This window comes from Aspergillus pseudoviridinutans (genome assembly GCF_018340605.1).
Source record: "Aspergillus pseudoviridinutans IFM 55266 DNA, scaffold_1, whole genome shotgun sequence".
Taxonomy (NCBI): Eukaryota; Fungi; Ascomycota; class Eurotiomycetes; order Eurotiales; family Aspergillaceae; genus Aspergillus; species Aspergillus pseudoviridinutans.
Genome location: NW_025091281.1, coordinates 4,820,542 through 4,833,577, shown reverse-complemented (window position 1 = coordinate 4,833,577; position 13,036 = coordinate 4,820,542). Strand labels below are relative to the sequence as shown.

At 49.3% G+C, this 13,036-nt stretch overlaps 4 protein-coding genes across 4 annotated transcripts; 2 read left to right on the top strand and 2 right to left on the bottom strand.

Annotated features, from left to right (window-relative positions):
- Positions 1-2,139, bottom strand: Asppvi_001681 (HET domain-containing protein; the record flags this gene model as incomplete). Its single annotated transcript, XM_043297974.1, has 1 exon — positions 1-2,139. The coding sequence occupies one exon, from the start codon at positions 2,137-2,139 to the stop codon at positions 1-3; it is 2,139 nt and encodes a 712-aa protein (XP_043153909.1).
- A 3,526-nt stretch (positions 2,140-5,665) lies between these two features.
- Positions 5,666-8,954, top strand: Asppvi_001680 (putative NRPS-like protein biosynthetic cluster; the record flags this gene model as incomplete). The annotated part of the gene is made up of 4 exons (XM_043297973.1): positions 5,666-5,893; positions 6,023-6,290; positions 6,353-8,508; positions 8,565-8,954. 4 exons carry the CDS (start codon positions 5,666-5,668, stop codon positions 8,952-8,954), a joined length of 3,042 nt encoding a protein of 1,013 aa, XP_043153908.1.
- Positions 8,955-10,302: 1,348 nt separating this feature from the next.
- Positions 10,303-12,024, top strand: Asppvi_001679 (neutral amino acid permease; the record flags this gene model as incomplete). Its single annotated transcript, XM_043297972.1, has 7 exons — positions 10,303-10,469; positions 10,536-10,549; positions 10,606-10,678; positions 10,733-11,064; positions 11,129-11,487; positions 11,547-11,744; positions 11,800-12,024. 7 exons carry the CDS (start codon positions 10,303-10,305, stop codon positions 12,022-12,024), a joined length of 1,368 nt encoding a protein of 455 aa, XP_043153907.1.
- A 276-nt stretch (positions 12,025-12,300) lies between these two features.
- Asppvi_001678 (LysM peptidoglycan-binding domain-containing protein) lies at positions 12,301-12,996 on the bottom strand (the record flags this gene model as incomplete). The annotated part of the gene is made up of 1 exon (XM_043297971.1): positions 12,301-12,996. The coding sequence occupies one exon, from the start codon at positions 12,994-12,996 to the stop codon at positions 12,301-12,303; it is 696 nt and encodes a 231-aa protein (XP_043153906.1).
- Between the last annotated feature and the right edge of the window lie 40 nt (positions 12,997-13,036).

The following is a 13,036-nucleotide window of genomic DNA, read 5'->3' as shown; positions in this document are numbered from 1 at the left end:
TTATATGATGGAAACCTCTAAAGTTTTGTCACTCTTGAAATCAAGGTTTTTCCCCCGTTCGAAAAACCCAATTCTCTTGAACACGGGACTATTCCTTCTCTCGCCTTCTTCCTTGATGAGGAGCAGACCTTTCACTCCATCGTTCTTTTCATCTTCCAAAGTAATGGCCACACATAAGACTAAGCAACAATCGCGGTATCCTGTCTCGTCACATGTACCGCACGTATTGCGGTAATTCGTGCCGTGCATAGCCTCTGGCTCCTCAGTCAAATTCACATCTGGGTGTCTCAGTCCGAAGTCATCCGCATGTATTTGAAAAGCTTCCTCGAGAGTTATTGTTCCATTTTTGAGGTCCACAACCTCGGTTCCGCAGATGACTTCAGAGAGCACGAAAACATTGGACGTGGAAGGTTTGAACCAGGCCTTTCGGGTAGGGGCTCTCAGCCTCAGCTGTCCCGACAGTATTTCCCCAAATGGATTCAGTCCTGGAAACGCTGGCGTCGTTGAACAATCCAGGATATCACATATAACTTCAGGGATGGTCTCATCTTCATCATACGAAAAATCAAAATGTATGATACCCCCGTTCAGACTTGCCCATGACCAAGAAGGAGCCTGACACATCCCTGGCCTTTCAAATGTGAAGGTTTGATCATCAGCTAGTGATCTGTGCCAGGTTGATGTTCGCCATGTGAGTTGCCTCGCAAGATTGTATTGCCACAATCCAGCAAAGTAGCCAGGCCCAAGCGCGTCGGAAAACGAAGGATGAGAGGCGATACCTGCCAGAGCATTTAATTTATCACGCTCAAGGCTTGTAACTCTGATTGAATACGCTGTAACGAGGCGCAGCCAGCAACTCAAAGCCTTGTCTTTATGAGTACAAGCCTCTTCTTGGCTAAGAAGCAAAGAGTGAAGATTAAGGCTGTACTTTTCATCGTGGGCATTATATCCTGTGTCAAGGTCATGCGGAAAATATAAAGAGTTGCCAAAATTTTTTATTCCTTCCCAACATCTCCACATCATAGTGCGTGTTGTAAAAGTGAGCACACGATTGCTCAGAAGTTGTTCTTGCATAGTCCAGGCTCTTTTCGAAATGGGCTCACAACGCTCGTCATAACATACGGCGTCTAATTCATTGATAGACATAGTGCCAAAGACGTCATGTTGAAGCCGGACAGGGATAGTGTGAAGAATTTCCTGGTGCACACGAGGATAGAGAAATCCTTTATAGACACTTTCTGCCGCAGCAGCGACTATCGTCAAAGTTGAGGAGGCATATATTTCTTTCATTCGTGCCATTTCTTTCGCCTTGTCCATTTCAGAATCCTGGATTATGCAGAGAGCGTCAATCCACAAGTACGGGATGGACGAGGTGCGAGTAGTTGCAAGAGCATCACGGATGGTGGGAGGTAAAGTCTCTTCATCCAAGCCTTCGGTGAGTTGTGCATAATTGGAATTAGTGAGAGTTGGAAAATCGTCTTGCCCCCAACAGTAGGAAAGTGTAGCATAGAGACCACGCAGATTTTTAGACTCCACGACTCGCGCATATCTTCTTCCTAGAGGACTAACTTCAATAACTCTTGTGGGAAGGATACTGTCCTCATGTAAAGCGCTGCAGCATTTATGCTCCTTGCACTCTCTCAGCCATGCTCCGATTTGCAATCTTGCCGCCTCACTATTAGTGTCTGTCCTCAACGGTCTCGCAGTCACATAGTCTGAAGCAGGATCCTCTGCTGTGGTAAGGGCGTGAAGAAAAAGGGCGGCGCCTCCTCTCCATTTTCCCATTCCAGAATGGCATGAAATGCTCAGATAGAAAGTATTGTTGCCGGGCGGTGTGCACGAAGGGATTGTGCTTGGTCCAAGATATGTGGTTATCTTATCTTCTGGCGCCCAACTGTTGGAAATAAAATTTTTGATATAAGCACACCAGTTGCAGACTGCATTTTTGATTTCACGGACAGTGGCGGTAGTTTCAGTCCCTGTTTGCTCGTATTTCGCATTATTTGGATGCCAAGTACAGCACCGTTCAAAAGCCTCAGTGTTGAAGAGAGATTCCCAGCATCTGTTGCACACGTAGGCTGTTGAAGGACAACGAGGGGTGTTGTCGGCGACAAACCTGATAGGGTCGGGCTTGGGCATTTTGAAGTGGAGAGATAGGTAGGTCCGCCTCTTTTCGCCAATGAGTATACATAAAATGTCGAGTCATCTTTTTGGAGAGAGAAAATAGTTATGTGCCTCCCTAAAGGTCTGTCAGTTGCTGCCCAATGGACCCGACTGGACATGGAAAAATACTGCCAGAGAGTTGTGTTAGGTGCGGACACAGAAGTGGCTGGAGCGGGCTGTGGTCCTTTCCGCTGCTGCTAATATTTAAGCCAACGAGGGAAATCATGGATATGGGTATCATCATTAATATCAGTGGTGCCTTCCGAAGTACACTAGAACCACAGCCGGGTTTTATTGGCACGCGAGTTCCCCAGATGTTCGCCCAAGAAGTAAGCCTACGGCGCTAGTTGATGAATTGGCGCCTAGCTGTTACAGCAGTGAGGGAGACTCCACTACCATAAGGATGTGTGGAGATTTTTTTTTTTTTTTTGAAGCCTTGAGCGAGAATACTTGCCAACCCTCGGGATAGTCAGAGCACAGCTGTGGCCGAAATAGGGTTGCAGACGAAGAGAGGGCCATGGAGTACAGTACCGCTCCTGCCTTGAGCTCACCTCCAGATGGAAACCGACTGGTGTGTCACGATCGCAAAAGCTGATCACCCGCGATGACTAGCGCTCACCGATGGCATGATTGGACGATTACTAAATTGTGCACAGTGCTCCACTGTTTGACATTGTACTCAGTCTGGAACGCGTAACGCCGCTCATACGAGCGTTCCTGTTCCATGGGGCTCAACCAGGCGCTAACTGATGCTGATGAAATCGTAGACCCGAGATTCATAATACGACAAGCATCAATGGCGTACATCAGAAGGTCCTTTTGGGTCCACATGTAACCCTTTCCTACAAATATGAGGATCAGCACCTCCGTGGGACCTTGGCTACAGCCAAGCAAAATTTGATTGGCATTGACCACTTAGGAATTAGCCTCATCCTTTCCAAAGATCGTGAGCGAGGCATTCAATTTCCGACTGGCAGCGTCCAACAAGTCATTCCAATCCTCATGAACAGGATCGCACAGCACGCGTGTGCGTGTAGACAGCAACCTTGACGCAACAGAACTGACGCGTGGTTTCTGGGAGCGGAGGACTCTTGGTAGAGTTTGAGAGTCTCTTCATGTAGTTTCGTAGCCTCTTCGCTCAATCCGAAAGGGCAGTGCGCCTCTACGGGGTCCCGGAGATGCTGACTTTCCCTAGTTGCGCTCGGTAGTCTGAGTGGGATCAAGGTCAAAATTGTGGGCGCAGTGTACGGCGAAGAACACACCATGGCATCGGCTTGAAAGAGCATGCATTTTGCCATTCCCACTTTGTCTCCGTTGGCTTCGTATTGCGCAAAAAGCGTTTGCCAAACATTCTCGTACGCAGACGAATTCATAGCGTAATGAAGTCTCAAAAGCAGTCCGTCAACATAGTGACTTATAGGACAGGTGTCTTTCTCAACCGATTCCTGTTACAGTTCCGCAAGGAAGGGCGCGATTTCGGTGACCACTTCATCTGGATGTCTGCAGTCGGCAATAGCTGCTACAGAGAGAGCGGAGGATGATGGCGTCTCGCTGTCAAGAGATTGGCCTGGAAATCCCACGGCATTTGGATCAAGAGACGCAAGCTCCACGTTGACAATAAGTCGGATGTGCCCCATACATCGAGCCATTGATTCGCTTCTCTCGTCATCTCTATGGTGTCCATAATTCTCTCTGGAGGGGAAATAGACCTGATCCCATCCAATTCCACTGCAAACGCTAGGACTGGTGGATTCCTTCTGCAGTAATCGACCAGACACTTAAGTACGGCATAGATTATTTCGTGCCGCGTGGGCAGTTGACCGAGCAATGCGTGGTACTCTTCCAAGCATCGGTGGGCTTCATCGAGTTTGCCGGTCAGTAATCGGAAACAAATCTGGTCATCAAAAAGATCCGCTTCCACGTCTGGATCATCATCGGCAAGACTGAGCTTGAGCTTCTCGAGTATGGTCCAAGCGGCGTCGAGATCGCCTTTATTTGCTTCTGCAAATATCCACCCAAGGATTTCTCTAGTAGCTTCTTCAATGACATTCTGAAGGCTCCACGACGGAGGCAGTACAGACGTCAAGACACTGCATGAAGAGAAGAAAGTTATCTGATTGGGGTCAGCTTCCAAGAGCCATCTATTTGGGTTAATTAAGACTCCGTACAGGCTAGTATTTCTACGGTGATCGCCAAGGCTGCCCATCCCGGTCAGGTTTGAGTTTCGACCCAGCCACCCTGGTTACTTGCTGCCTTACAAGAGATCCCGAATCACCTCCAACTGGTTAGATGAGGAACAAATGAGCTGGCATGCATTGCAGATACGAGGTTGTAACCAATGAGAACCATTAGCAGCAATATTTCCCCCAGCCCCTGAGGAGTTCTATACTACTTGTACCTCGGTTGGCTATAAACTATTTGCTCTTAAGCTAGACAATTTGTACATGAGTATTCTTTCCACCGGAGGAGCTACGCCTAGCCTTCATAGCTAGGTGTCAGCTAACGAGTATTTGGATAGTGAAAAAATCTTGAAAACAACGAACTTCCGTCCCTGACCCTAATAGTGCTCTTCAACTTGACAATTTCCCCGGTGTATATTTAATCTTATGAATTATGGCATTCCGGATGATGGTAGCGATCGCTCAGAGTTTACTCTTTAGGTAGTAACATTAAGCGACATCGACTTCTCGAACAGCGGCTCATATACATTCTTGAGATCGATTTTCCGGCCATGATCTTGATCATTGGATTTTGACTCTCTGCCAGCGAAAACCCAAATGGCCATCACATCAACAGATGCTTTCATTTACTGCATTCCGTGTCTGCCGATCTTTCGCTGTCTCACGATTCAGCTCCCAAGTCGGTTTGTCAGCGATCTGCAGATCTATATTACGTCTCCAGGCGATGGTAGGCAAGAGTTTGCTAATTGAGAATACTGGGGAAATGCTGTACACCGCCAGTTCTTCATGCATGATGAATAGTTGATTTGTCGCTCACGTCGAGGGCAATCAAAATTCGTGGAGCTGAATCAACCAGCAAAAGCCAATCACTTTCAAAGCCAACATCATAGCCGGGTAGCTGGTGTCTATGAACCTCTGCAGAAGCTGCAGCTGTTGCAGAAAATTGATCGTGTAGCCCCTCAAGTACGGTCCCTCGTGCGACCTTGAGTAAGGCGCTTCCAGAGTCACAGGCTCAGGTGCATCAAATAGATGATGAATTGATACTGAGCGGGCTTTAATACACTGATCACAAAGTGGTTTTGGGGGCATTAACCAATCAGATCTGGAAATCATGCATAAATCCTATGTTGTGCTACCAATGTACAGCTCCAGCTCGATGTTACTCCCGCAGCAAACCCATGATCGGCGGTTCGCTAGCATCAGCTGCAGATCCCTCTCCTTCATAGGTAAGAAGCTATGGGTGAAAAGTGAGTATATGAACTGAACATTTCCGTACAGTATTCTTTTGGTTCAATAGCTTGCTGAAATTATCTATCGCTGCAATGGGTTCTACTAGCCCAGAAAACTCGACAGTGTTGCGTTTACTCGACTCCATTCATGCTCAAGATCCCGAGACGCTTTACTGTCTTCATCCAGTCTCCCCTGAAGTTCACGATGGATGGGTTAATATCACCATTGCTGACCTGGCTGCCGCAATCAACCGTCTCGCGCTCTGGATTCACGAAAATGTGGCCTCGGCCGATGAACCCCAACCTTTGGCCTATATGGGTGTAAATGACATTCGATATTGTGCCTTTGTCTTTGCGTGCATGAGGCTGCGCCATACAGTATTGTCCCAAAGATCCTCCACTCGTCGTGTTTAGTCAAGTGGTCAAGTCACTAATAGCAACGGGTAACAGGCTGTTCTTCTGTCCTCAAGAAACTCGGAACAAGCATCCAGCCACGTCCTCGATGCTGTGAACTGTTCTAAATTCGTTTACACGTCCGAGAGAAGTAGACAGGTTGATGAAATCAAGGCAGCCAACACGTCGTTGCAATCATGGCTCGCGCCAGACCTCTGGGATGTATTTGACCGTCAACCCACAGCACCGGTGCCTGTCATCAAAGAACCCGCAGAAGACCCGGAAGATAGGGTGGCGGTCTACATCCATAGTTCCGGAACCACTGGTTAGTACGTGAAGACTTGGGTGCCGAATGAAGGCTAACAACAACTGTTTTTGTCTTGCTAGGTATGCCCAAGCCTGTCCCGATGACAAATGGGTATTTGATCGCCCTGCAGCAAATTTGCGAGCTGCCCACTCCCGAAAATCGGGTTGGCAGCATAGCTGCAGTTGCAGAGAGAGGCAAGCGGGTCCTTGCCGTCAGCCCATTCTTCCATCTTATGGGGATACTCAACATGATGGTCCCAATTATTTCGGCGACACCATTTGTCTTGACCCACGAAAAGCCCTTGGCGGTCGACTATCTCGCTGAAGTCATCAAGCACGGGCAGCCCAAGACTGCCATCTTGGCACCATCCATGCTTGAGGAGCTCTGCGCATCTGAGCTGGGCGTGGAATGCCTGAAGACATTTGACATGCTTACCTTTGGCGGTGCGCCCTTGGCTCGCGAAGCCGGCGATCGCATTGCTGAGGTCGTCCATCTGCAGTCAGTGATTGGGTCTAGCGAATGTGCTATTTTCGGCGCCTTGAAGTATCAAGAGAAAGATGAGTGGCCGTATCTCGAGTTCAATCCCTTTGCTGGATATGAAATGCGTGATGCGGGAGATGGGTGTTACGAGCTTGTTGTGGTGCGCAGTGAGAAGGGTCGCACCCTACATGCCGTGTTCCATACTTATCCGGAGAAGACGGAATATTGCACTGGGGACCTCTTTACTCCTCACCCGGACAAGAAAGGCCTCTGGCTGTATGCCGGACGGCGTGACGATGTGATTGTTTTGAGCAACGGTGAAAAGTTCAACCCAATCAATATGGAGGAGATTATCTCTGGTCATCCTCTTGTTGCTCGAGCAGTCGTTGTCGGTCAAGGCCGCTTTCAATCTGGTGTTTTGGTTGAGCCTAACTGGGAGTCGTGGAATGGCGAACCGAGTGCATTGATTGAAGACATCTGGCCACATGTGAAGAAAGCGAATGAATCCGCTCCTGCTCACGCTCAGATAATGAAGGATCGTGTCGCCGTCGCCTCTCCATCAAAGCCGTTCCAGTTGACGGCCAAGGGCACTATCAAGCGGCGAATGATTGTCAATGACTACGCATGTGAGATTGATGCCTTGTACGCCGACGCCGACCAGGTTGATGCGGCCCAGATTCCTAGGGATGCCACTTGCTCTGAGATCTCTACCTACGTGTCTTCAGTCCTGTGCGAGATCCTGGAGGTATCAGCTTTTGATGAACATGTAGACATTTTTGCGGGCGGACTTGATTCACTTCAGACGCTGCGCCTGGGTCAAATCCTGCAGGCCTCTCTGAGATCTGCTCGTCCCGACTTGGGAGCAGCATTCAGCAGCCCACAGCTATATTCGCTACCGACAGTTAGTCAACTTACTGAGTATATCTACGGTATCCTTCAGGGCCAAGATACGGCACCTGCTACCGCAGTGGTTGAAACTGACAGCGACCGAGAAACAAGAATTGCCGATCTAGTCGCGAAATACACCGAGGGATTCGGTCAGAATCATGCTGTCATCCTCACTGGTTCAACTGGCTCTCTCGGCTCCTACTTGCTATCCGAGCTTCTGGGCGATTTCAGCGTCACAAAGATCTACTGTCTCAATCGGTCAGCAGATGCCGCTACCAAACAGCTCTCGAGTCTCCGCGAAAAGGGACTCACTAAGCTTGACCGATTCCCGCTTCGAGTGGAGTTTCTCCAGGCTCAGTTTGGTGCTGAGAAGCTCGGGCTGGATGATGCTAAGTATGACGAGATGCTGCAGGAGGTTGACACAATTATTCACAACGCCTGGAAAGTAAACTTCAACCATCGAGTAGAAGCGTTTGAGAATCCGCACATCGAGGGCGTCCGCCGTCTAGTGGAGTTCAGCGTTGCCAGCGAGAAGACAGCGCATATCCACTTTATCTCGTCCATCTCCACCATTGAAGGGTACAATAAGGGTCCTACTATCCCGGAAGTAATCTTCGACGATCCTAGTTCTGTGCTTCGTCAGGGTTATGGCGAGTCGAAGCACGTTTCTGAGAGGATCTGTGCTGTAGCATCAGCGAAATGCGGTGTTCCGACAAGCATCCACCGTGTAGGCCAGATAGGAGGCCCAACTACCGAGCTGGGCATGTGGAATAAGCAGGAATGGCTGCCCTCGCTCATCGCGACTTCAAAGACGATCAAGCAGATTCCAGACTCACTGGGTTCAGTCTCGGTGCAATGGGTTCCAGTGGTACGTTTCACCCCGAATCATTTCTCGTCTTCACAGGGCTAACAGCAAGTTGGCAGGATGTCTGCGCCAAAGTGATCATCGACATCGTTCGCACCCGGCGCTCCACGCAGGAGGATGAGCCATGCGCGGCATTCCACATCGTCAACCCCAGGGTAACAGATTGGCAGTCGCTCGTTCCGGCCGTGAGAAAACATTTTGATGTCGAGCCTGTTGACATTCAAACATGGATCTCAACGTTGGAAAGTTTCACCAACGCCACTGAGCACGATTTTCGTGACAAGCCCGCTCTGAAGATCTTGGACTTTTTTAAGGCGATCGCATACTCGAATGAGGCGGGCCCGTCGACAGAGACCATCAAGACCCAGGCTGCAAGTAAGACGTTGCGACGACTCCAAGCGATTGATGCGCCCTTGATGGAGAGGTGGATCAATCAGTGGAAGTTTTGAGTTGGGATATTAGGGACTCTTCATTAGATCAGTCGCGTAATGTACGCAGAGTAAGAGATCAATTGTCGACGCACCTTCTGCTTATAATATCTACAACAAGATACATATACTACATCGAAAGCACATATACAAGATATGAGGGAACAAAAACGTAAAGATACAGGCGAGAACGGGCGACCGGGGCTAACTGTCATCAAGTGTACACTCCGCCAGGCCAATTGCATGACCAAGCCTCCTTGTTGGTAAAGCTGGCCTTTTTGCGGTCAGCGCAGACATGATATAGTAATATAGTACTTGTCGCCACCGACAGTTTGCTCCTTGCGAGCTCTTGTCAGCTCCGCTGCAAAGCCGCATGGGTCATTCTTCTTAGTCGTGGGCCCAGACAGAGGCCCTACCAGTGCAGGCACTGGCTCTGGCTCGTCATCTTTTGGCACATCGTGAAGGACAATCTTACGCGTCGGAAATCCTAGGCAAACACGCCCAAGTAGACAGTGAAATGCTGAGCGATCATAAAATAATTGCTAGGCCATCATGCGGTCCTCTTTCCTCACTGCCCTCCATCTCACTGCAGTGATCCTGATTGTTACATCTTTTTATACCGTTGAAAGATTGTAGAAAAGCTCCCATCCTTAGATTGGTCAGCTTCTAAGTAACAGTAGTCATCATCTCATCCGTCTGTTCCGCCGTCACGTGTGAGGTGGATGTATTTTCCTCCCGCCTGCTACTCTGCTTTCTAATCAACTTCAGTTGAGTCATCATGCCATATGTAAGTTTTGCAGTCGTATTTCGGGGAGCGCCGAAGGATCCTGCCCGTCATCTGGATTTAGTGTTACATTGGCCAAACTCTAAAGAACATAAGGCTTGAACTTAAGACCAGTAGGCAGCAGTTCCAAGATGGAATCCTGAGCCCTGGAGGCGATAATTGTGACAAATGAAACGCGGAGTCCCCAACTTGGTCACCGGATTCCCACAGATTCCAGAATCATTTCAGACTCGATAGACGACGGATACCCGATATCGGTCCGAGTGGCCAATTTTTGCACGGAGAAGATCCATCCAATGACCTTTTGGACGAATGGGACTTGTCGTCCAACTCCGGAGCCAAGCTTTTTAGTGGGTCCGCTGAGTTTTCATTATGTATAGAGAATCCAAAGTATGGGGCGTACGGAGAACTTCGCCTCACACCGGGGTGGATCGGCACCTCAGTATGGAGTAATGAAAACTTAGTTGTCGAGTCATATATCAGCACGACGATCCGCCCTGCACTGCATTCACTCTCTTCGAAGCCTGTTGCGCCTTTGTTGTCCTGTCTCTCTGCCTCCCTTGCTAGTGACCGAATCGAAACACCATGGAGGCCATCAACGTGAACCCTCCTGCATACAGGAACGAGAAAGTCGAAGAGACCAAGTACACCTCGGACTATGAGGAGGAGGGCCAACTCAAGACTGGCCAGGTTGCAGATGCCTTTGGAAACGAGGAGTCGGCAGAGATCAAATATAAGACGTTGAAGTGGTGGTATGTGCTCGGCAATCTCACCAATGGGCTCAGATCTTTGCTAACCATTGCTTTTTGTTAATCTAGGCAATGCGGCTTGCGTACGAGACTCCCTTGATGTGATCATTATTTCAACCTCTAACATTGTTCGATATAGTCATGATCTGCGAATCCGTGTCGCTCGGTGTGCTGTCCCTGCCAGCTGCTGTGGCTACTCTGGGTCTTGTCCCGTAAGTGCTTCAATAGCGACGGTATAGTTATTCTCGTTACTGACTTGCTTTCAGAGCTGTCATTTTGATTGTCGGTCTTGGTCTCCTGGCGCTTTACACCGGGTACAATATTGGTTTATTTAGAGAGAGATATCCGAAAATCCAGAACCTTGCGGATGCGGGAGAGATCTTGATGGGACCTTTTGGCCGGGAACTCTTCGGCCTTGGTCAATTCTTATTTTTTATCTTCGTCATGGGAAGCCATCTCCTGACCTTTCGGGTCATGATGAACACGATCACTGAGCATGGCACCTGCTCGATTGTCTTTAGTGTCGTGGGCATGATTATCTCCATGGTCCTCTCGATTCCTCGCACCATGAAGGGACTGACGTGGATTTCGTTTGTGTGTGAGTAGTCCATTGAGGTCGCTTGGAACTAGGACGTGAGTGGGTACTAATCCGTCTCTTACAGCATTCCTCAGCATTTTTGGCGCCGTCATGATTACCATGGTCTCTGTGGGCGTGCAAGAACACGCCGACCGCATTATCGAGGCGACAGTCAACACTACCCTCTACTCCGGATTCCAGGCGGTTTCCAACATCGTTTTTGCCTACTGCGCCCACGTTGCCTTTTTTGGCCTGATCGCCGAAATGGAAAACCCCAGAGATTTCAAGAAGTCGCTGTTCATGCTTCAGTCCTTTGAGATTTGCTTGTATCTCACTGCTGCCGTGGTGATTTACTACTTTGTCGGCAAAGACGTAGCATCGCCGGCTCTGCTTTCTGCGGGCCCCGTGATGAAGAAGGTCGCTTTTGGCATTGCCATTCCTACGGTGCGTCTCCATGCTCCTTTTCCTCCGCCACCGCAGCATGCATGCTAACTGACTCTTAGATTGTTGGAGCTGGTGTGGTCAACGGCCACGTCGGTCTCAAGTACATCTATTTCCGTCTTTGCCACAAGTCGGATCTGATCCACAGCCGAAGCAAACGCTCTGTCGGAATCTGGATCGGTCTCGGTCTGACTTGCTGGGTTGTCGCCTGGATCATTGCAGAGGCTATTCCTGTGTTCAGTGACCTGAACGGTTTGATCGTAAGTCAAGTTCTATCCCCCGGTTCATTTGAGACCTATGCTAACGGAGCTGTAGAGCGCGCTCTTCGCCAGTTGGTTCAGCTATGGGCTCAGTGGTGTCTATTGGCTTCATTTGAACTACGGGCAGTGGTTCGCCGGCCCTCGTAAGATCTTGCTCACCATCCTCAACATCTCCATTGTCCTGTTCGGTCTGGCCCTCTGTGTCTTGGGCTTATATGCATCGGGCACGGCCATCCACAACGATACCAACAGCAGCAGCTTCAGCTGTTCCAGCACATGAGGCTTAGTCCTTTTTTGTAAATAGAGAACTGTACATAGACATGTCCGTTTTAGACGCATTTGCATGAAAGCCATGATTTTTCATATTTGATATGCTGGCCTTCCAACGTCTACTGAAAGCTCCTTAAAATCTGTTTCAATACGACCGTCATGAGGGAACATTACCCGTCATTCCCGTCCATTCTCCAGTCTACAGGTTCTGCTATATACATGCCTCTAACTGTAGGAGTGGATCGAGTTCCTCCTGCCGCCATCTTGTTCTACTCCAACGGAGAGATCAAAGGTTGGATGATGGACTATCGACCAACGCCCTGCACCCAACAGGCAGCGTAATGATGGGGTAGGATAGCCCCAGGGCTTCGTCTGCGGCCGTTCCCACAGCTGAACTGTAGTTGTAATGGAAGTTCAGCGTCATGATCTGCCCAACTGTCGTACCATATTTCTCCGCCAGGTCCTTGAACACGCCGTAGGTGAATTCAAATGCTGTAATGGTGCAAACGCTGGGCATACATTGCGGGACTTTGAGATACGAGTTAGGTGGCAGGACCTCGTCTGGAGAAGACAGATTGAAGATCTTTGCGTTTTCTGTCCATAAAGAGTCGACGGTGATGTTCAACTTATACAGGGCGACTCGCGTGATGGTGTCATTGGTGGCAGTGGTGTAGTCATGAGGGCCACCATAGATGCACGTTGCAGTGGCGTTCTGAGCTTGCAAGAGGCATGTGTCATTGTCTGGGTTGCTGACTGCATCCGGGATGATCAAAGAGAATCCAGGAAAGAGGTATTCCGCGTCCATCATCCGATTGGCGCGCGCGATATCGCAGACTCCGCGATCAAGTTTGGCCGCAATGCTGAAGATACTATCACCCTCCAGGACCGTATAATAGTGAGTAGTGTTGGACGCCTGCCGAGGTGCCACATGAGGCACAGCCAGAGCAAAGACTGCAAAAGCCAGAGAGGAGAGTAGTGCCATCATGAACGGGACTCTGGGTGGCTTCTGGCTTACCATTTCA